The following is a 24064-nucleotide window of genomic DNA, read 5'->3' as shown; positions in this document are numbered from 1 at the left end:
GGCAAGGTGAGAGACTCTAAGCTTTCCAAGTGGAAGATCAAACTATGAAGGCAGAATAACAGCTATCTTGACATGTTTTTAATTCATCAGCTTCTAAAATACTGCAATAAAATGATGATAATCTCTTTGAAGTAATGAGAAAAAACTGGAATTGTGAAAAACACCTTGAAATAATCTACTTCAATCTCCTCTTTCCATGGAAATTGAGTGTCAGTGCCTTGTCCAAATTAGAAAAAAAATAGAGCTGAAGTTGGATATATTAGGTACATCTCCAATTTCCATTGTATTTTTCATCATTTCTCTTTAGTACATCTTAAATGGACTGAGGCAGCCATGTCAGAGAAGGCTGGACTTGCAGGACTGTGCTTTTGAATGTAATGTCCACACCAAACTTGGATGGAATCTGCATATTTTTTTCTTTGTTCTACCTTACCTTGCCATTTAAAGCTTTCATAGCCTCAACTGCATCTTCTCGGTTACTGAAGTGCACAAAAGCATAGTCTCGAATTTTCTTCACCCTCTCCACAGCACCTGTAAAATAGAGTGAAGGTTGCCCCATTAACAAACTTAAGAGAGCCCTGAAAGTGATATATTTTAGCACCTAGCTGCAAAGAATATTGGATTTTTTCATGGATATCTCATATTTAAGAAAGGATCTCATCAAGAGCATTCAACTGAAGATTTTTTTTTGCAGTTTTAAAAATAAAATTTATATTCTGACTTATTATAATTTGTTATGGATTTGTGTTTTCCACTTCCTAGATTATAAGGTCTCTAAGGGTAGGAATTCCATCTTCCTTTGCATCTTATGTAATGTAAAAGATAGTACCTTTTGCATGGTAAAATATTTGTTGAGTTGAACTCAATTATTGATCATTTTACAAATGTATATTTAGGTGATTACTTTTTTAAGTTTTATGCTTTTCATCCCAGCAAAATGTCTTTATCTCTTTTGTCTTATATAATTAACTTTAATTTACTTTTTAAAACTTAAATATTAGGTAACTACAGTTCTGACAAGGTAACTGAGATTTAGAGTCCACACAGAGAGGAACTACAACTGTATTCCCTATATCCTTATCCGTTAATCTTTAAATAGAAAAGCAAAAAGAAGAAAAAGAAAGTTGTTTCCACAAGAACATCTGGGAACCAAGATAAGTTGCCTGCCTTGCTGTCAGGATAGCTAAAGACTGGAAACAATGTAAATATCTACTATTCTACTTTGAGGAATGTCTCATACAGAAACACTCACACACATGTACAAGAATCATGCATAAGGATATCAATTACACTACTGTTGAAAGAGCAAAAATAAAACAATTTAATGTCTATTTTCATGAGTGATTAAATCTGCTACATTTATATCAACACCAAGGAGTCTATACAGAAAATAGACCTGTATGTGATTACACGGAAAGATTAAAGACCTATATATATATATTTTTTCAGACAGAGTTTTGCTCTTGTTGCCCAGGCTAGAGTGCAATGGCGCGATCTCAGCTCACTGCAACCTCCGCCTCCCTGGTTCAAGCGATTCTTCTGCCTCAGCCTCCTGAGTAGCTGGGATTACAGGCATGTGCCACCATGTGCCTGGATAATTTTGTATTTTTAGTAGAGAAGGAGTTTCACCATGTTGATCAGGCTGGTCTCGAACTCTGGACCTCAGGTAATCTGCCCACCTCGGCCTCCCAAAGTATTGGGATTACAGGCATGAGCCACTATGCTTGGCCCAAGATCTATTGTTAAGTTTTAAAAAGTTATAAAATAGTACAATATTATAGCATTTGTGTTTTTAATAATCCAAAACTGTATATGTATGCACAAAGTTTAAATACACTCATACAGAAAGCAAACTGAAAAGATAGAGACCAAACTCTTAACAGGGGTTACTTCGGGAATGGGGAGAAAAGTTGGGAAGAATGAAGGCGATTTTCATATTGTAATTGATATATTTGGCATTTTACAAATATTTGCAAAATTTATTTATATTATTTGTGTAGAAAACCCAAACAAACCATCTATTTTTATGTAAAGGAACTGCTGAACATGATAGCAACATATAAAAATGAAAAAGATAGTTGTACCAAGATAGTTGGATGTTGTATTTTTAAAATGTTGTTGCTTACTCAATTTTAAAAATAGACCTTTTGCTTAGAGTGAAGGTAAGGTGGAAATTTGTTTAACCACTGTTAGTTTAGCATGCCAATTATCTTCTTTTACCCTACACTCACTTGGGTGTACCTTGAGAGTCTAGGGAGACAACATAGGATGAGACGTTATTCCAGGGAAAATAAGAGGGGGAAGTCCTTTCTGTCCCTATCAAAGTTTCATTATCCTCTTAGATTCAAGGTAACAAAGGTAATTAGAGTTTTTACTCTCCCACATGGTTCAATGACTAAGAATTATCTTCCTTTGGAATAATAGTGGACCTGTAACATAAGGACAATTTAAAGGCATTGTGATACTTCTCTTTATACTCCCTTCAACATTCGACCCTTGACTTCTTATGACAATGGTTATACAGAGCAAAATCATCTGGCCAGGCTAAGGATAAATAAAGCTCTCTGAGACCATGAAGCATGGGACATATAATTAACTGAATATCCAACATAGTCTCTTCACTCCTTTCAGTGTCACACGGGGTGATGATCATGACTCAATCCCATGACTCGTTTTTGTAATTGAGAAGAAAGACATTGGCCAATGATGACCTTCACCTGTCCAGTCTTTGCTCAGTTCATATTTCAATGTCATTCTCCACCTAGACTCCCTGGTCTGTTATCTCCCTGAGACAAGGACCTGCTTCAGAGACTTTGTGGTATCATCCTCACCTGGTTCCTGCCTACTGCCTTGGACACAGGAGTTACTCTATAAATACACGTGGAATAAGGGAATATTATCAGTTAATTCATACCCCAACTTCTGTCATCTAAACCAGTTAGGTGGCATTTCAGATGATAATGAATTTAGATTTTCTGAAATTCTGTTTGCAGATATTTCAAATTATCTTACATTGTTGGATAATTTCCAGATGCATCTGGTTTTGGAAAATCTGATATTTAAAAATTTAGTCTTATAAAACAGACAAGTTAAAAAGTTAGAGTTTGTGTCATAGAAGTTGGTTTTCTCTACAATAGTATTCACCACGTGGCTTATTTTAATATGTTTCTTCTTCAGTGCATAGGAGTTTGTTTAGTAATTGATCCTCATTTGGCAGAGGGTGAGTCCACAGAATATGAATGATCATTATTACCCAAACATCCATTAGCAAAGAAGAAAAAGATCCTCTGAAATCATGATGCAAGGAATTGGAAAATTATTGCTGTGTTTATTATCAACTTGTCAGCAACACATAAACCTGAGGAGAAATACACCTGTATGCCAAAGGAAAGGTTATCAGAGGATCGTGGTTCCCCAAGTGTGGTCCCCTGACCAGCAGAATCAGCTTTGTCTGGAAGCTTAATAGAAATGGAAATCCTTGAGCCCACCCATGATGGGCCATGCAATCAGCGATTTAACATGCCCTTCAGGTGATTCTAATACTGCTAAACTCTTGTAGGAAGATCACATTTTGTAGAATGACTATAATTGGAAATTCAGCAGATACCCTTAGGCTACAGTGGGGAAGAACAAACTATCTTCAGATCCCAATTTTTGTTCTAATTATCATTTATGTCTCTGAGTGGCAATATAGTATTATTCAAGTTCATCATGGTTAAAATGATACATGGTCAAATATTTTGAGGTAGTATGTAGGTTCCTCTGAGGGACCTAAACTTTAAATGGAATTTTTAAAGAGTCATTTTCCTGTTTCTTTCCATAAATTCTTCTAGATAAGTATAGCCTTGGCACAGTACATACTTTCCAAGATAAAACAAACGAGTTATCTCTGACTTTTCCCTCTCAATGCAGCAGATGTCTGCTAGTTGTTCACCTTCAGCAATTCATATTTTTTTTTGCAGAGGGCCATGAAGAACAAGCCACACATCATTATATAGCCCTAAGAGTTGTGCCACCAGCTGCAGACTATGACCTGAAATCTCTGGACACACTTTAGTCCCAAAAAGAAAGAGAAAGTGAGAGAGCAAGCAACAGAGAGATATGTGATGTTCATTATTTTCATGATAATTAGTAAGATCCGGGCACACATGTCTCTTCAGTATATGCCAATACACAGACTGGGAAAGCTAATGACCAGGGACTAGGAAAGGAAGCAGCCTTTTAGTAGTTTCTCATTCTAACCCTTGGCAAAAAAAAAGGGTGCTGTTTTAATTAGATAAAAATAAGAAGTATTATTCACTCTGGGAAGGTAGAAAGTCAACATGCAATGAGGGGAGAATAGTGGTCAATATTTATACACACACATTATGGTTCCTATGCCTACAACTGCATCAACATTCAGATCTCAGCTTAGATGTCACTTCAAAACACAAATCTTCTCTTCACTCCAAGAGTAGTCTGTCTAAGATGTATTTTTTCTGGAATTTCTTAAACTTTTTCCACGCACACATCATACTTGTTGGTTCCTTTCCCAGTGCCTCGCACATAGGAGCTACTGAAGGAAAGATAGTTGAATGAATGAGTGAGTGAATGGAATATAGATTGGGCATGAGAGTATTAAAGTTTTTAAGAACATGTCCTTTACCAGATTCGAGTTCAAATCCAGGATCTGCCACCTGCTAGCTGTGTGACCCTGGGCAAACGACTTAACTACTCTGGGTCCTGGTTTTCTTATCTATAAAGTAATGGAATGAATAAAGCAACCTGTATTATAGAGTTGTGATGAATAAATGACACATGCTGTGAAAGGGCCCACTGCAATGCTTGGCACACAGTAAGGTAGTCCATCGTTTGCAGTTTCTAGCTTAGTCATGGATTCACAGCTGTTGGTGTGGAGCCACACCATCACACTAATATTTCAGGGAAGGCAGAGTTCTTGAGGCTGGAGAAAGATCCTTGGTGAGTCTTTCAAAATGGAGCAGTGACATCCTTACTGAATATGCTTCAGAGCGAATCATCAGCTTATCATTCTGTTCTATCTGAAATAGCACCCAGAGTTAGAAACAGACAATGTGAGTATGTGCAAGTGAATATTCTCAGGAAGCTTTAACATGACAGTACCATGGCCTATGCTTGTTAACAACCTAGAGAATTTGCCAGGAGGCTTGGACATTCTCAGTTATGAAAGGATATTACTACTATGATAACCCTAAGCCACTGCTGACCAGAGTGTGTTTAAAGACACAGTAATCCCACAAGATGATATGCCAAAAAAAAAGCAGTTATATTTCAGAAATTTGAAAAATGAAGCTTTCTGTATCTCAGAGAATTTCAAAGCATGTCAGAAGGCTAAAGACTTTGATAAGTTCCATAATGAAAAAATTAATTTAATTTTGCAGAATCTGATATTTATAAGCTTATTTGACCATGGATCCCTTTTATCAGTAACATCTACCAAAAGATTATAGAATTAATGATTCTGAACTGTTTTTGGGAAATGGTAATTTGCACATTGTTTCTTGAAATGCTCTACCTCTCTCAGTGTTGTAGCTCCTATATGGAGAAGAAAGAGATGGGAAATCAATCCGATGGCTTAGAATTGATACTGAAAAATATTGGCAAGATGACTAGCAACTAACTATCCCCTTCCACCTTCCCTCTATTCCTTTCCCTTCCTCTTCATTTAAATGAGGTTCCTAGGATTGTCATCTTTTTACTTATGTCACAAGTGTATTCCATTAGGCCAGTGGTTCTAAACTGGGGCAATTTTGCCCACCCATAGAGTATATTTTGCAATGTCTGAAGGCACTTTTGATTATTACATTTTGGAGGTTGCTACTGCTTTCTAACAGGGACAGGTCTGGGATGCTGCTAAACATCCTACAATCCACTGGACAGACCCCTACGGCCAAGAATGATCTGTTCCAAAATATCAATAGTGGTGAGGCTGAGAAACCCTGCATCAGACATATAGTTATGGCATGCATTCTTTATTACAGTAAATATTTATTGAGCAATCATTGTACCCCAGAGCTTAAATGTCTGAGGAAGGAGGAAACAATAAGAGGGGAAAAAAACTCATGAAATTTATAGTTTAGTGAAGAAAATGGGTATTCATTAAATAATCACATAGATAAATATAAAATTATAATATTGATAAATATTATAGGACCATATGGCTTGATTTTCTAATCCAAAGTTAGGAACATAGTTTGAGAGGTTTGCATGCAATTAAGAGATGAGCTAAATAAAAGCATTTCTACTTAAAGTTATGGGAAGTCATCTCAAGCATAGGTGCTTTTAAAGAATGTTTTGAAAAACTAATCTTGTATATATGTCCTACCTGGTTTGATATTGTTGAATTCCTTTTCAATCATCTCTTCAGAGGTAGACAGCATAAGATTTCTTACATATAGGATTTTCACTGAAGACATTGTATCTTCATCAACTTCTACTTCTGGCTCTGCCCAGTCTACTGCAATAGGATGTCCCCATAACTGAATTCTTCCTGTTAAAAATGATCACAATTATGATTAATTATGTACAAATCAGGACAACATCATCTCAGTTTATACCGATGGTCTTTTAAATTGGCCTGACCCTTGAGGTCTTGAATGAACAACAAGACCATTAAAATGGGTGAGTATTGATCTTAAGAGACATTCCAAATAAATGGAGTAACTGACTAGAAGGGAGTTCTGTGTGACAAGTGACTTGTTATAACTATTAATTATAAAGGGAACCAGGATGCGGTTTGAGGTTGAACAGAAATGAGGCAGCAGAGGGCACATTTGGCTCTTACAACAACACTCATTGGATGAAGGTAGTCACTTAAGGTAAGATAGCAAAAGGGAAAAAGGAAAAGTATGGATTTAGGGCCCAGATATAGACTCTGACTCCACAGAACATTAAGAAGGTTAGTAGGAAGAGTATTTACTGCTGTTTGAATCTGTGTTGTTAATTAGGCTAGGTACCACAATTGAGATGTTCAAAAAATGGTGTTTCGGCAAAGGTGGGTGGGGCTTAGGCATCCTTAGTTTGTTTTCTGTCCCTCACACTTGGTCAAGGCTTAGACCAGCTGTGTTCCCTCTTAATTCTCTTTCACAACATGAATAAATCTGGAATCTGGAGACATTAAAAAAAAATCCTAATTAAGAAGACAGATGACAAGCAATGGAAGAGTCTATGATGAAAAATTTAACTCTTCTGAAAAGGGTAGTTGTTCTCCATGGCTACATATATTTTTGTATTACTATAAACACATTTTATTGAGTGTCTTGTACTGTACCATCTGTTTTTCATGTGCTATCTCAGTTCCTTCTCGCAATAACCCTGTGGGGAAGTGAATGACTCCCAATTTTACAGAATGGGAAATGAGCTTTAGAGAGGATAGCTTTCCCAGACCTGTTCTACTTAACCGCCTCCCCCTTTTTTGTTGTTGGTTTGGTTTGGTTTTTTGGTGACTCTGCTCCTGTACCCCTACACAGTGCAGATCTTGTTGAAGTGACGAGAGGGCAGTGAGAGTCAACCCAAGTTCTAAATTTGATTGGAAATCTAGTTTGTTTTTTATTCATTGTTTGGGAATAAACTTTATCCCGTAAGCAATACAAAGCTTGAGAGAACAAAGTCAGGAATTCTCAGTATTGGTAAGGGTTTATTTGTTTAATTACTACACATGGGAAGCAATTATTTTCAATAAGAATGTATCTTTATATTCCTTGAAAAGCAGTCAGTAAAAGTGTCTGCGGCACTGGCATTCTAAAACCCAAATGAAGAATAGGCATGTCTTAAGAGATAACTGACCTTAGAGAAGCTGGCTCTTGTTACCCTAGCTGTGACCGTCTTGTTCTGTATTGCATTCCAGGGGATAGTTTTCTTCATTACTCTCTTCCCTTCCCCTTTTATGCTTTACATTAGACTTTTTTTGTTTGTATTATCCCAGATCCCCAAGATCCCCAAGGCTCCCATGTAACTCTGGTTTTGGTAGCTCTGGTTTTGGCCAAGCTCATCCTTGGCCCCATATTGGGTGAGGTTTAAAAAATAATGAAACCTGGATTCCACCCAATGATGTACTAGAGCCAGTTCTTGTCTACTTGCAAAAATTATTTTTGCATTTTTCCTTCCAAGCTTTTTAAAGGTATGATTAATCAAAATTGCATCTATTTATGGTATGCAACATGATGTTTTGATACATGTATACATTGTAAAATGATTAAATGAAGTTAATTAACATATCCATCACCTCATATACTTTTTTTTTGTGGTGATAACATTTAAGATCTACTCCCTTAGCAATTTTCGAGTATACGAATACATTAACTATAGTCATATTATACAATAGATTTCCAGAAATTATTCATTTTAATGGAAACTTTGTATCATTTGACCCATATCTCTCCATACCTCTGCCTCCAGCCCTGGTAACCACCATTCAACACTGTGCTTATATGAATTCAACTTTTTAGATTCCAGATAAGTGAGATTATGCAATATTTGTCTTTCTGTGCCTGGCTTATTTCACTTAATATAATGTGCTCCAGGTTCACCCACGTTGTTGCAAATGACAGAATTTCCTTCTTTGTAAAGACTGAATAATATTCCATTGTAACTAACAAGCTTAGTACAGCTGTAAAATACAAAACTAACATACATAAATAAGTAGCCTTTCTATACACTAACAACAAGAAATCAAGGAAACTGAAAAAAAAATCAAGAAAACAATCTCATTTATAATACCATCCCCCCACAAAAATACTTAGAAATAAATTTAACCAACAAGATGAAAGATCTGTATACTTAAAACTATAAAATACTGATAAAAAATTAAAGAAGAAACAAATAAATGGAAAAATAGCCTATGTTCATGGATTGGAGGCATTATTATTGTTAAAAGGTCCATGCTACCCAGAGCAATCTACAGATTCCATGCAATCTCTATCAAAAATCCAATGATGTTTTTCACAGAAACAGAAAATACAATTCTAAAATTTGTATGGGGCCACAAAAGACCTTAGCCAAAGAAATCTGAACCAAAAGAACAAAGTTGGGGTCATCACACTACTTGATTTCAAAATATACTACAAAGCTATAGTAATCGAAACAGTATGATACTGGCATAAAAACAGACATTTAGGCCAGTGAAACAAAATAGAGTCCAGAAATAAATCCACACACTTAAGGTCAACTGATCTTTGCAAAGATGCCAAGAACACACAATGGGGAAGGAACAGCCTCTTCAACAAATGATGTAAGGAAAATTGGTTATCCATATGCGGAAGAATGAAATGGGACCCTTATTTTACAACATACACATAAGCCTAGTTAAAATGGAATAAAGATTTAAATGTAAGACCTGAAACAGTAAAACTACTAGAAAGAAATAATAAGGGAAAATGTCTTGACATTGGTTTGGAAAATTGTTTCTCAGCTATAACCCCCAAAGCACAGGCAACAAAAGCAAAAATAGATGAATGGGATTGCATCAAACTAAAGTTTCTGCACAGCAAAGGAAACAATCAATGGAGGAAAGAGATAACCTAAGGAACGGGAAAAAATATTTACAAAGCATACATTCGATAAGGAGTTAATATCCCAAATATATAAATAACTCAAACAATCAATAGTAGGAAAACAAATAACCCAATTAAAAATGGGCAAAAGGCCAGGTGTGGTGGCTCATGCCTGTAATCCTACCACTTTGGGAGGTCAAGGCCAGTGGATCATCTGAGGTCAGGAGTTTGACACCAGCCTGGCCAACACGGAGAAACCCCATCTCTACTAAAAACACAAAATTAGCCAGGTGTGGTGGCACATGCCTGTAATCCCAGCTACTCAGAAGGCTGAGGCAGGAAAATCACTTGAACCTGGGAGGCAGAGGTTGCAGTGAGCCAAGATCATGCCATTGCACTCTAGCCTGGGCAGTAAGAGTGAAACTCCGTCTCAAAAATAAAATAAAAAAAAGGTCAATGGATTTGAATAGACATATCTCAAAAGAAGAAATATAAATGGCTAACAGGTATATGAAAAAATGCTCAACATCCCTAATCAGGAAAATATAAATCAAAACTAAAATGAGTTATCACCTCACACCTGGTAGAATGGCCATTATGGAAAAGATCAAAGATAATGTTTTCAAGGATTTGGAGAAACGAGAATACTTGCATACTGTTGATGGGAATGTAAGTTGGTACAGCCATTATGGAAAATAATATGCAGGTTCCTCAAAAAAAATAAAAATAGAGCTACCATATGATCCCGCAGTCACCATACTGGGTATATATTCTCCCCAAATTAAATCATTATGTTAAAGAGATACCTGCATTCCCATGTTTATGGAAGCATTATTCACAATTACCATGGTATGGAATCAACCTAAATGTTCATCAACAGATAAATAGACAAAGAAAGTATCAGGATTTTGTGAGCCAGTTAAAGCCACATTGGTAACCTGAAATCAGCCACAGCGGGAGTGTTAATACCATGGAAATTGGCAAATGCTACAAATCAGGGCTTTTGTTTTTTTCTCTAGGAGCTGGCTATTAAAGATTTACCAGCTCATTACTGACCTCCGGACTGCCCTTCCCAATTCTGATATAAGTGGGCTGGATCTCAGGAGTTTTACAAGTAGCTTAGTTAATTCTAAAATGCAGCTACAGTTGAGTACTACTGCTTTAGCTTTAGTCTTCTCAGCCTAGGACCATGAACTGCTGCATAAGGCTAAGAGAACAGATATGAGAGTAAATACAGGAAGCAGTGATTTCCACCAATATCCTTTTGAAGGCCTCTGGTGAAAGTGAGTGTTACAGAGTGATTTGAGAACATGAACTTGAAGTAAGACAAGTTCAAATGTCAGAACAATGATCCTGGCTAGAAAACATATCCTTTCTAACATCAGTTTCCTTATATACAAACTACTATTGTTGTGAGGTCAAGAAAAGATGATGCAGATAAGACTTAATAACTTTTAAACGATGATTCAACAATACACTCTCCTCTTAATAATTTTTCCTGTTTTTGTGTATGTATAGTTTTCTCAGAATATGCACTCTTCGAGTGCAATGGTTAGGTACTCCTTTTTTTTTTTTTTTTTTTAGAATCTCTCATGTCATTCAGAAGGGAGCAATATATGTTCTAGATGCTTAATAAATATTTACTGACTGAGCGATTCCCAGGTATTCCTATTTACATGCCATGAAGATGAATACCCAGTATCATTAGCTAATAGATTTAGCCGTGAATCACACAATTTGACTGAAGAATAGAATCATCTGGAAAACTTAAAACACCATTTTCCTAACTTTATATTCCAGTGATGCAGATTCAATTGATTAGAGGCTGACATGGGTACTTATGCACATGTACCCTACAACTTAAAGTATAATAATAATAAATAAATTATTAAAAAAAAAGAGAAAACATCAGGTAATTCCAATGTGCAGCCTAGGATGGAAAATCATTGATTCAAATCATGGGTTTTCAAATGTGCAGTCCTGGGAGCAGTAGCATCCTGGGAGCTTGTTGTAAATGCAATTACCTGGCCTGACACTAGACCTACTGAATCAAGAACTCTGGTGGTGGGATCTAGCAATCTGTGCTAGAACAAGCCCCCCCAGGTGATGCTGATGCAGCCTGATGTTGAGAATCACTGCCAGGACTTTTCTTCAGAGCATTCTTAGAATGCCTTTCTAGTTTCGGAGTGGGATGCAGCAACTTCGTCCTGTAAAGAGCTCAGTAAAGGTGAGATTTGTCAAGGGGGAACTGCCACTGTTTAGAGAGGAGGTAACTGGCTGAGGAGCAGTTACATCCCTTTAGACAACCATTGTCTCTGTCTCCAAGTCTGGGTCAATTAAGAAAAAGTTTCTTCTTGTCTTCACTTATCATTTTTTCTCAACAGTCTCCTTGTTCTTTTAAACTAGCTTCTCAAAGGGTTGGCAATTACAGAATTCCTTTGTCGTGGGTGAGTCTGCAACGGGGTAACTGGTAGAATGATCCAAATGAGTGATAGGTTTTGTTCTGAGATCTCATTAGAGGCGAAGGAGTTTGCTCTGGCTGGCTTACTCACCACTGTGCCTCATCTTGTTAGTTTGCTGATGAGTTAGTTGCTGACTAAAATCCAGCTGAATGAAATCCACCTGAGACTGGCTCAAAGTGCCATAGGTAAGGGGGTTGCATTGGATCATGGTGAATATGAGTAGTGGATGGGGAGGGGAGGTAGCCTCCCTATGGTGTATCCTGGACAGAGAATCCACAAGGAAAAGTCAGGACTGTGCTTAAGAATTTCTAAGCTTATCCGACAGGCCCTGGCCAGCCTAGTCAGCTTGACTTACATAAAGAAGTTCCTTAGTGGGCCAATGTGCCATTCTCTTTGAAGAGATGGGAAAGCTTTCAGGAGGTTGAGCTTCTCCGGGATTACTGGATTGTCTTGACCCTGGAAACTGTCTTTCACCTGTTTTGGACCCTCTTTCACTCTCCTACTCCCCCACACCCAAAATTATTTCACATATCTGTTTTTACAGATAATGAATGGCTTCCTACATTGAGGGAGGAAAGTGACTAATTCGGGCTGGAATACTGGAGGCAGGTTTCTCAAGAAGGTACTGGCTGAACTGGGGTGACTGTCACAAGTGAAGGAGGGGCAGGTATTCCTAGTAGAGGATATAGCATTAGAAATAAAGGAGACAGACATAAGCATGGAATTGTCTAGGTCATTGCGTTGTCTGTCCTGATAGAAGGAAGAGTTTTTATTGGGAAATAGAAGGTAGCAAATATGGTCATAAAAGACAGGAAATGAATAAAAGGTCTTGAATAATGAAATCACATACTTAGTTCTTATACACAACAAGGAGTTATGAATATTTTTGAACTGGCCAGTTAGTGACAGACATCATTCAGCCTATAGATAGAGATTGAATTCCTGAGATTGAATTCCTACTGTTTGCAAGAAGGTATTGAAAGGATAATAGGATATTTTGGAAACATTAATCTGGTGGTAATGTTCAGGATGGAGAAGTCGGAGGGTGGGACACATGGAAGAGAAAGCAGAGCTGGGAGAATAATTAGATCTTGAAAAAAATTACATAAAGTTTAGAATATGTGTGTTTATACTTCAGTGGTGGCCTGAGAACAGGATGGATACAAAAGACTTTTCAATGGTAGAGTTGTCGATGTTGAAGAAGAAAGAAGAATTGAAGCAGATAGCAAAATACTATGTTCAGGTCACCAAAAAGTATGCCCCCATGAGGAGTCTTAGTCAGTCAATCTATGGACCTGTGATTTTGATGACTTGACTGCTGGCCAGTGAAGAGGGAAGAAGTTGTGAATGAAAGATTCAACATTAAAAATATCTACTTCTGTAAAAGATTCAGCAATCTTTGGAACTGTCTCCTTTTGTTTTTCACTTTAAGTTGCCTTCATGAAGATATTATTGAAAGATCTTCCCCAAGCTAGAAGCTGTCTCCTAGTTTTGAAGATATCTAGGGGGCTGATCTAGTATTGGTTTGTTTTGAAGAGTGTATACAAAGGCAACATAAATGTAGACATCTTTGTTGTGGTTGTTTTGTTTTGAATTCTGGTGGCTCTCTCGTAATTTTCATGAGAAAAGTTTGTTCCAATATGTCCAGTCTGTCATTCTTGAAATCTTCTTATTTTAGTATTCATTTAAAAACCTGTGTAAGTTGTAGTGAATGTTGTAGAATGAGTCAAGAATCCTAAACAACTTTCCTAAGTTGATCTGACCGAGGCAGTGCTGGGGTGGATAGAGAATTTGATAGTTATTCACCAAATGGGATCTATCCTGTGGTTGTAATAACTAACAAATAAAGGTGACTTTCTAAGGAGAGCTTTTATCTCTCTTCTCTCAAATTAGACAGAAATTATTAGACAACAGGGAGTCATAATGAAAGTATGTCACCTAGTTGTCATTGGAATAATGTATCACTTGAGGTTTTTATTTCTACATTGTAATGGAGAATACACCCTAATTCTAATAAGCCTGATAACAAAATCTATACACAAAAGTAACTGTGATTGATATACTTAATTTTAAGAAGACTCTATTCATCATAGGATTGCTGTCACTTAAAGTTCTGGGTTTCTTTAGTGCATGTAAATTACCCTCAATGCACAGAATGAATAGTTTTCAAAACTGAGTCTGTGAAAACTTCAGGGAATGGAATCGACTGTGAGATAGTGAAGAAGGATAAAAAAATTTAAAATGCAACATAATGAAAGATAGCCAAAAAAATTAAAAATGCTTATTTTCTTTGTGGAGGCAGGCAGGATAGAGCAGAGAAATCTCATCTTTGAGGAGGGTATTGCTAACCTGGTAGCAGTTTCCTCCTTGCCATGGCAGCCGCTCGATGACTCTCATACTCCACAAAGGCAAAGCCTCGGTTTTTGGTTTTATCTGCAGCGCTTGGGTAGACGATGACATCGACAACACCTTCAGTAACCTTTTTCATCTCCGATAAGATTTCTTCTCTCTTTTTGGTTTTTGGGATGCCCCCAACAAATAATCGGCAGTTGTCCACACTGGCACAAACCCCTAAGAGGCGCCCATTTCTGCAAAAAGAGCAGGGATTTTGATTGATGAGAATCCTTGTAGGATTCAGGTTGAAAATGTATGGCCCTGGGCCAGATGTTGCCTGAAGATGTGGGATGTTTGGATTCATAGTGTTGAAACCATTTTTGTAGAGTTGTGGCTTCTTTTGCAAGATTATTAGATGTGTCAATATGTGCTCTACATTTTCAAAGAAAAAAGCTATTTGAAGCTGAGTAGCATCTGCTTTCTTTGGGCTAGATGTGGATTCAAGAGTTGTGAATCCTTGCCACTCCCTGAAGCAACTCTAACACTGAGACCCCTACACCTAACCCAGGTTACTGAAGCCACCTGCCTGGCCCTGCAGTCACTTGAGTTTGCAACAAACCTCTGTTAAAAACAGTCTCTTATACTTGAACACATTTTCACATATGATCTTATCGGGCCCACACAAAAAGACTGTGGGATGGGCAGAGTAGATGTTATTTCCATTTACAGATGAACTTGAAATGCCAAGAAATTAAAAGACTTGCTTAAAATGTTATAGAATTTAAGGAATGAAACCTAGCTCTGGGATCTTAGTTCCTGTTTCTTCCACTGTTCAGAGTTGCTTCTTAGCAAGTTGAGGTATATACACCTGCACTGGCAGAGTATACATTGATTAAACTGTTATGGAGAACGTTTGGCAAAATTTATCAAAAGTCTTAAGTGTGCACAACCTTTGACCAAATAAAGTATCTTCTGGGAATATGTCCCTGGAAAATAAAAATCAGCCCTAGAATTTATGTTTAAGGATATTTATTACTGCTCTTAAAATCTCCCCCAAATTGGAAATGAGCAAAATACTTCACGGTAAAGAACGGGTTTATTGTCTCTCACCTGAGATGTTACTGGATTTGAACTGGAGATTTTCTCATTGCATATCATAGTATGTTTATCATCTCTAGTTCTTTCCTACTACATGCCTACTACGTGACCAATCAGATCATTCAAAAATGCCTCCCCAGCTTTCTAAATGCCCCCTTGGGTGGACAGTATTCTCCTGGTTGAGAATCACTGATAAACAAAAGACAGGCATTCATACCATTGCATGCTCTGCAGTCATGAAAAAGAATAACATAGAAGAATATTTATTGGTTTAAAAAAACCAGTTCACAATAGGCTGTTGGCTTTAAAAAGCTATAAAATAAGTATATGTGAAGACCATTTTGATTAAAAATGTATAGAAAAATCTGGAAAGACAATAAAATGTCAACATAGTGGTTATTTTGGGGCAATGGAGTTACGGAGAAATGGTTTTAACTTTTATTACTTTATGCTTTTTTATGTTTTCCATGTGTTACATATTAGGCTGTATGACTTTTGTAATAACACTAAGTTATTAAAAATGGGTAAAGTATGCTTAGCAGAAATGACCCATTTGCAGTGAACACAAGCTCTCAGCCAGCTGAGTGGGCGGGCGATTTGTCTGCTATCCATGGAGAGAAAGGCTCTTGGTTGTGTGGCAGGTTTTCTGACCAGGGTTAGGCCACTATCCTAGCTGTCTCCTATGCTTTGCTGAAGAAGCAAGGACTGTGTGTCAGATCTGTGACAGGTCCATCTCAGTCTAGTAAGAATTGTGCCAGGAGCGTGGTTCTCAAGGGGAGGGAAAGGTTGATAAAATAATCTTCCAAGTTTTTTTTTTTTTTTAACTTCATTTAAAAAAGAAAACACCAAAACCTTTTCCACAGTATTAATGTATTTAGAAATTATATTATTTTTGATAGTTAGGGGGCTGGTCATATATCAGTTACCAGCAGGGGGAGCCTAGAATTCCATATTTTATTTTTAAACTGTTGTGGTTTGTCGGAGCCTTTGCCGGAATTATTTGGAGTCAAAGAGCCATCTCCTCTCAAAAGCTGAGGCCACAACTTTAATGTCTCTAGAAGCCAGACATTTAGATGATGATCAGTGAATATTTGATGAAGTAGAAGCTCATGTAATGATATGTGGGTGAGAAATGGTGGATAAAAGCAAATTGAAGTTTTCTTCTCTGCAACAAAAGTTCTCTCCCTGGCAGGACTGACCCAAGGCAGAGTGGAAGTAGGTGAGGTTGTCTATGGGGTGTTTATTCTGGTTTGTCTTATTCCATTTATTCTACCCCCTAATTTTTAAGACAACACTCTGCCTTTACCTTGCTTCTGGCATCCAACCTGTGCTTTGACTGGAATCCTGGCCAGTAACTTTCCCTTCCTAATTTCTGTCATATTTTTCCTTTCTTTTTCCCTTCTCCTCCTCCATCATCACCACCATAACCTTCTGCAAACATTCACAGAGCACCTAGTATGTGTCAGCACTGAGATGTATGTACATTATCTCATTTATTTTTCAAAACACCTCATGAGGTAGGTATATTTTTATCTCTATTTTACAGACGAAGTCACTAAAATTCACAGAGGATACTGTTAATTATCAGTGGCGATGGTGGATTGATTGTATTCATTATTCATATCCTATGAATATTTACAGGCCCTATTGGGTAACAATATGTTAAGTAGATACAGCAAATCCACTTGATTCCCTACAGAGCCAATTCCATATCCATCTCAACTCAGATACCATTTTGGGTATTACTGTTACGATGTCCAGGTTCCATGAAAGACCAAGGAATGGGGGAACCTTCCAATTCTGGAAATCGTAAAACTATAATGTAGCATTTTTAGCCCTTTCAAAGCACTTTAGTATATATTCTTTCATATAGTGAATGCTCAGAACATCTCTGTGTTCAGGTGCCAATAATAAAAGTGATGCTCAAAGAGGTTAAAGCATTTGTCCAAAGGTACCTGGGCTGGATCCCAGTTCTCCTGATTCCTACTGCAAACAATCCTCCACATACTACACAAAGCTCTTTCGGGTCTATGGAAGCACCTGTGGGAGGGGAACCTCCTTTATGTTTTCTCCAAGACTCTCTTCTAGAATCCAACCTTGGAACTGAATGGTTAGACTACAAGTAGTTGCTGAATCTAGCTGATCTTCCTGTGGCTAAGGAGTTGTTTGCTTGTTTTTTGAGACAGAGTTTCGCTCTTGTTGCCCAGGCTGGAGTGCAGTGGTGTGATCTCGGCTCACTGCAACCTCCGCCCCGCCAGGTTCAAGCGATTCTCCTGCCTCAGCCTCCCGAGTAGCTGGGACTATAGGCACACGCCACCACACCCTGCTAATTTTGTATTTTTAGTAGAGATGAGGTTTCTCCATGTTGGTCAGACTGGTCTCAAACTCCCAACCTCAGGAGACCCACCCGCTTCAGCCTCCCAAAGTGCTAGGATTACAGGCGTGAGCCACTGTGTCCAGCCTAGGAGTTTTTAATAAAATGAGCCAGTAGTTAATTGATTTACAGACTGTGAGGATAATGTATGACTTCTTTTCATCTTATAGAAAGTGAGAGAAAAATAATTGTGGTAAATCTGCTCTTTCTGCATTCATCAGATTTAAGATCTACCCATTTTAAGGTGCAGCTCTGTTTCAGAAAGGGATTAGATATTAAAAAAACTGCATCTAGAATTGATGAACTGTGCGAAAATATAATTTTTAAAAATCATTTGTCAACCTATTACTGTGTTCCAAACACTGGGTTAAGCACTGAAAAGTTGTTATAATATCACTGCAATAAACCTATGAAATAGATAGTATCCCCATTTTATAGATGAGGAAATTGAGGCTTAGAATGGTGAAGTTACTTGGTGGCACTCAAACGAAGCATGGCTGACTCCAAAACTATTGATCTGTAACTGCTGTACTAATCTTCCTCTCACATGGCTCAGGGCTTCATTTAAGAAAGAATTTATGACAGTTTCCTCTCCAAGTGAAGGTTTTAGAAATCAGACAATTTCATGATATCAGTTTTATTTCCAGTTTATCAAAACTGGTTATTGGTTGCACAAAGTCAATTACATGGGACTCTCCCCTAGTCCCATGGTCTTAATTGCTATCTATATTTAGCTGACCCCCAAATTTATATTCCAACTGTGACCTGTCTCCTGACTCCACTACAATGCAGACAGTCACCTTCTCAACACCTCCCCTAGGATGTTCAATGTGTATCTCAAATGTAAAGTGCCCCAAAGAGTCCTTCCTGTGCTATCCTTCCAGTCTTTTCCATTGCATTGGCACTAGCAAGTTCACAGATACTTGGACAAAAATCCTAGGTTTCCTCCCAAAATTCTGAATTCTCTCACAGTCTAAATCCAACATCTAGCCAGTTTTGTGTACTTGATCTAAAATATATTCCAGATCTCACCCTTTCTTATCTTGTCCACCACTGACCCCCTCATCCAAATACCACCATCTCTTGTCCAGATCTGGACAACTGCAGCAGCCTTCTAATTGGTGTCCTCTTTCAAATCTCACTTGCCATAGTACATTCTCAACCAAACAGCAGAAGAATGTTTAAAAAACTGTAAATGTAATCAAAACTCTTTCCTCCCTTCTATTAGAAGAAAATTCAAATTCTTTACCACAGAGACTTCTGTACTTCATCTATACTTCCCCACTGAGCACACAGCTCTCCAACTGTATTGCTTTCAGTTCTCCTCTCTACCCTCTCTGGCCACATGGGCTTGCTTTCCGCCCCTCAAACATATCACGCTTGTTTTCACCTTGGGAACTTTACATTTGATGTTCTCTCCTTTCCTGAAATAACCTTCCCAAGGTCTGACTGTCATGACTGGCTCTTTTCATTCAAATCTCAGATTGAGTTTCACTCTGCCAGAGAGTATTTCCTTAAATACACAATATTAGAGTAGCCACCTTCTCACACAAATTTATCCCATCCCTGTTTGATTTTTTCATACTATTTTGAGTGATCTTATATATTTGCTGTGTGAGTAGGAAATTATACCTTGATATATTCCCAATATTTTGAACACTGCCCAAAATATATTTATGAAACAGGCAAATTATTAAGTTTTGTTTCTTTGAACACTCATAGAACTTAGTTTGGTACTTCATATAGTATTGATATTAAACAAATATTTAATCAAATTTATTTTTGCCAAGGAAAATTATTAATCTGTTTCATTTCTGGCTTGGCTTTTTTTTGGCATGTACCATATTAGATAAACTTGATAGAAAAACAGATACAGGTGCATTGTCTGTTTCACTTTTAATCTAGAAGAGGCAGAGCTTACCTAATTTCATAATTATTAAGTTGCTTGATTGCATTCTTGGCTTCCAGTTTATTTGAGAATGTTACAAATGCATATCCTCTATTGTTGCCATTAAAATCCATCATCATTCTCATTTCATAAATTTTACCGATCTGCAAGTAATAGAAATAGAAAATTTATATGTTTGTACTTCTGAACGTATGTGTGCATGTGCTGATACACACACACACACACACACACATACACACACAATGTTTTCTGAAGTTTGCCTCCTGCCAGTGCTATTTGGCATTTGCATCCCATGTGGAATGGCTTGCATATTTTCATGTGGGTTCAGATCAGTTATCTGATTTGTGAGAGAACTTAAGTTAAATAAAATGTGTACAAGTGACATTTCAGCCTGAGTTAACAGAATGTGTTTTTAGTAGAGCAAATTACCTTTCATCACATAATTATCTGGAACATCTTAGAGACATGAAAACACATTTTATCGTAAGTATAGTTTCTTACACCTGTAATTCCAGCATTTTGGGAGGCCAGGGCAGGTGAATTGCTTGACCCTGGGAATTTGAAACCAGTTTGGGCAAGATGGTGACACCCTGAGTCTACAAAAAATACAAAAATTAGCTGAGCATGGTGGCACGTGCTTGTAGTCCCAGCTACTTGGAAGGCAGAGGTGGGAGAATTGCTTGAGCCCAGGTGATCGAGGCTGTAATGAGCCATAATTGTGCCACTGCACTCCAGCCTGGAAAACAGAGCAAGACACTGTCTCAAAAAAAAAAAAAAAAAAAAAAAAAAAAAGCACTTTTTCGATGTATATGTCTATTCCCTCTAAATTGTCCTCTGAAATCTCCATAGTTTTATTTCCAGTTGGTCCTATTCTATCATTGATCTTTAAAACAAAATACAAGAATGGTCATTCGCCAAACTAACTTCTTAGCTGTCTTTTTCCTCAGCCATGACATCAAAATGAACACAGGTATGTTTCAGGGTATGATCTGGGAGGCTTGTCATTTTCTCAGTCTGCTGACTGAGTATAACTGCTAGCCTAAATGCTACTAAGTCAGGGCCAGGGCCTCCAGAGCAGGGGAACACTCTATTCCCCTGGCTATAGTGACTCTACTTGCCCATATAATACTCCCTTCTACCCTCACAACTGTCCTGCAGCAGTCTAGACTGAGCAATTTACTATTGCTGGCTGCTGTAGGAATGGTTGCCCAAATAAATATGATGGGGCATGTCTGGAGAGAAGTGCCATTAAGCACATGCCATTACCTTTGTGGTTGGCCACTTCTCAGCTCAGCCTTACCCTACCCCACCCCCATGTATTCAGTAATATACACCTATGTCTTCTGGGCTCATTAGGAAAGAGTTTGAGCACGTTTCATTTCTATGTTTCAGGTGTTTCTTGATGCTCATTTTCAGATTCAATGTATAAGATTCTTGCAGAATTAAGTCCTCATCATTTGTCCTTGTGTGCAGTTCTGAATCTGAGGCTGTTAACATACACACAAAATTTGATTTTGGCATTTAGGCAGAGAGATAAATTATCATATTTACTAAATTTTTCAGGAATTGCTTGTTGCTAAAAACTGCTTGGTAAATTATTAAAAATGAAATTGAATTTTGTATTCTTCCTTTAATTGAAAAGCCATATTCTTAATCTTCTTGATGCATTTAGGTAGATGAAAAATTCAGACTTGGAGAAGATTTCATTCTGGATTATAGGTGCATGTTGAGCCATGTCAAATGTATACATTCTTTTAAAATGAAAATGTACTTTATAAAATCATAGTAAAATGTCAAGTTGGAGCAATATCTAGTTGTAGACAGGTTGTTGTAGGATTATTGTAGATGGATAGTTTGTAGTTAGATGGCATGAGAGTGGAAAGATTGGGGAACAAGATATAGATTTGAAAGTCATTAGAAATAGTAGCAATTCAAGCTGTCAGTAACAGGACAAGAGCTAGGTCAAGGCAGTGATTATAAAGGGACAATTACTAGAAACTTTCTCCATAATCGACGAATGGTAATTTGAATAGAAACAATCATTGACCAAAAAGGCTGAGAATGAAAGCAAAGTGAAGAGAATAGTATTTTTCCCTTGAAAGATAAGAAAAATTAAACGTTAAACTTGGACTCACTTTTTCACATAATGGTATAAGCTCGTCCTCAAAAAGGTCTCGGGGAAGTTTTCCAATAAAAATTTCACAGCCTCTTTCAGGGGGTGCAGCATCCCAGCCAGGTGGAGGGCCACCATATTTTCTTTGTCCATTTTCCTGCAAATCCAGGGCAGGTGTGAAGGAGAGAAGAAAATGATCAAGTCTTTAAATCAGTTTCCTTGAGTATTTTTCAAAATCATTTCACAATAAGGAATGTATTTATCATTGACAAATAATAATAGTGGACTGGTTAAAGGAGAAAAAATAAAGCTTTTTATGTGGATTATAATACCACACTCTGTGCTTCAGCAGCTTGCTTGAGATAAACATTGTGAAAACTTGTAAACTGCTAGGCAAATATGTTTTTTTTTCTTTTTAAATTTCATTAAGTAAGAATACTTAAGAGATCTATTTTCTTACCACATCCAAGAGTGAACAGATCAGGGTAATTAGTATATCCATCCTCTCAAACATTTATCATTTCTTTGTGTTGGGAATGCAAGGAATAGCCTTCTTCTAGCTATTTACAACTACATATTGAGAATATATTATTGTTAACTGTAGTCACCCTGCAGTGCTATAGAACACTAGAACTTACTCTGGCTGAGGCGGAAGGATGCCTTGAGCCCAGGAGTTCATTACTAACTTCTACAACTAATATTTCAAGAAGTTGTATGCTATAAAATAATACATGTTGTGGAAAAAACATGGTGAGGTGTAAAGTAAAAAGAAAAATTATCCAATGTATCACTCTACTCATCCTTAGAAGTGGTTACTGTTTAAAATTTCATAGGCCTTTTCAAATATTTTTCTATGTAGATTTTTAAAAGACATATGTTAGTTGTTTAAAGACACTGTTTTGTATGACAGTTGTTTGTTGTTTGAAATTGAAGTAAAGCAGCTTGTGGTGTCCCTGTTAAATCTTCATATACACCAACTTGAGTCTTTCTCAATTATTTTGTAAGTGTTAGCACAAAGGTTCTTTGGACACATTATTTAATTGACGTCTGTGGTCATGACCACTTTTTTATTTATAATAATTCCTACAACGTTTTTAAAAATAGTAATTTAAAAAATGTCATATGAGTCTTCTACTTTACAAGGATTCCTTTTTTTTTTTTCGTTTTAAACAACTGAGTATGTTTTTAATCTAACTGAATATTTAAATTTTTGCCTAGAGAGTTCTTGTATTTTTTTCTTACCCTAATATTCTTGCCCAGTAGTGATATCAAAACTTTGATATCACAGAGAAACCTGAGAAATGGAAGTCTTTATGCTTATAGAAAAAACACCCAAACCTTGGTAATTTAGTGGTTTGTATCTCAACCAATAATCACCTTAAATATGTGCAATTGATATTTTCAGACACATTTATTTACTTATTTTCAAACAAATACTTATATAACACTTACTATATGTCAGATACTGCTCTATCATTACTTAATGCCATGGTTAAGGACTGTTATTATCCCATTTACATAAGGTACCAAAGCCCAGATAAATTAAGTAATTTGCCAAAGTCACATGGTTGGGAAGTGGAGAAGCCAGAATTTGAACCCAGGCAGTCAGGCATCAAAGTTCATCAGCTAAATTTCTCCGTTTTGCTCCTTTGATGTATGGAAGCCACTTACAACAGATACATACATTAAAATATTCCCTATTGGTGTGGCATGGTGGCTCACGCCTGTAATCCCAGCACTTTGGGAGGCCGAGCTGGGTGGATGGCTTGAGCCTAGGAGTTTGAGACCATCCTGGCCAACATGGTGAAACCCTGTCTCTACTAAAAATACAAAAATTAGCTGGACATGGTGGCACATGCCTGTAATCCCAGTTACTTGGGAGGCTGAGGCATGAGAATCACTTGAACCTGGGAAGTAGATATTGCAGTGAGCTGAGATGGTGCCACTGCACTCCAGCCTGGGTGACAGAGCAAGACTCTGTCTCAAAAAAAAAAAAAAAAAAAAAAAGAACGAAAGAAAGAAAGGGCTGGGCACAGTGGCTCATGCCTGTAATCCCCACACGTTGGGAGACCGAGGCGGGCGGATCACTAGGTCAGAAGATCGAGACCATCCTGGCTAACACGGTAAAACGCTGTCTCTACTAAAAATACACAAAATTAGCCAGGCATGATGGCGGGCGCCTGTGGTCCCAGCTACTCAGGAGGCTGAGCCAGGAGAATGGTCTGAACCTGGGAGGCAGAGCTTGCTGTGAGCCGAGATTGCGCC

General features: G+C 37.5%; 1 protein-coding gene across 2 annotated transcripts in view; it reads right to left on the bottom strand.

Annotated features, from left to right (window-relative positions):
* A1CF (APOBEC1 complementation factor) overlaps positions 1–24064 on the bottom strand; it is a 52147-nt gene that overhangs the window by 13740 nt on the left and 14343 nt on the right. For both annotated transcript variants that reach the window (XM_007963450.3, XM_038009216.2), the window contains exons 2-6: positions 21822–21956; positions 19699–19829; positions 14321–14559; positions 6344–6508; positions 434–531 (exon numbers count right to left, since the gene is read on the bottom strand). In XM_007963450.3, the coding sequence (XP_007961641.1) occupies positions 434–531; positions 6344–6508; positions 14321–14559; positions 19699–19829; positions 21822–21956 (768 nt within the window). The remainder of the gene's footprint in view (positions 1–433; positions 532–6343; positions 6509–14320; positions 14560–19698; positions 19830–21821; positions 21957–24064) is intronic.

This window comes from Chlorocebus sabaeus, chromosome 9, assembly GCF_047675955.1.
Source record: "Chlorocebus sabaeus isolate Y175 chromosome 9, mChlSab1.0.hap1, whole genome shotgun sequence".
NCBI lineage: Eukaryota > Metazoa > Chordata > Mammalia > Primates > Cercopithecidae > Chlorocebus > Chlorocebus sabaeus.
This window is presented reverse-complemented; position numbering and strand designations above follow the sequence as displayed.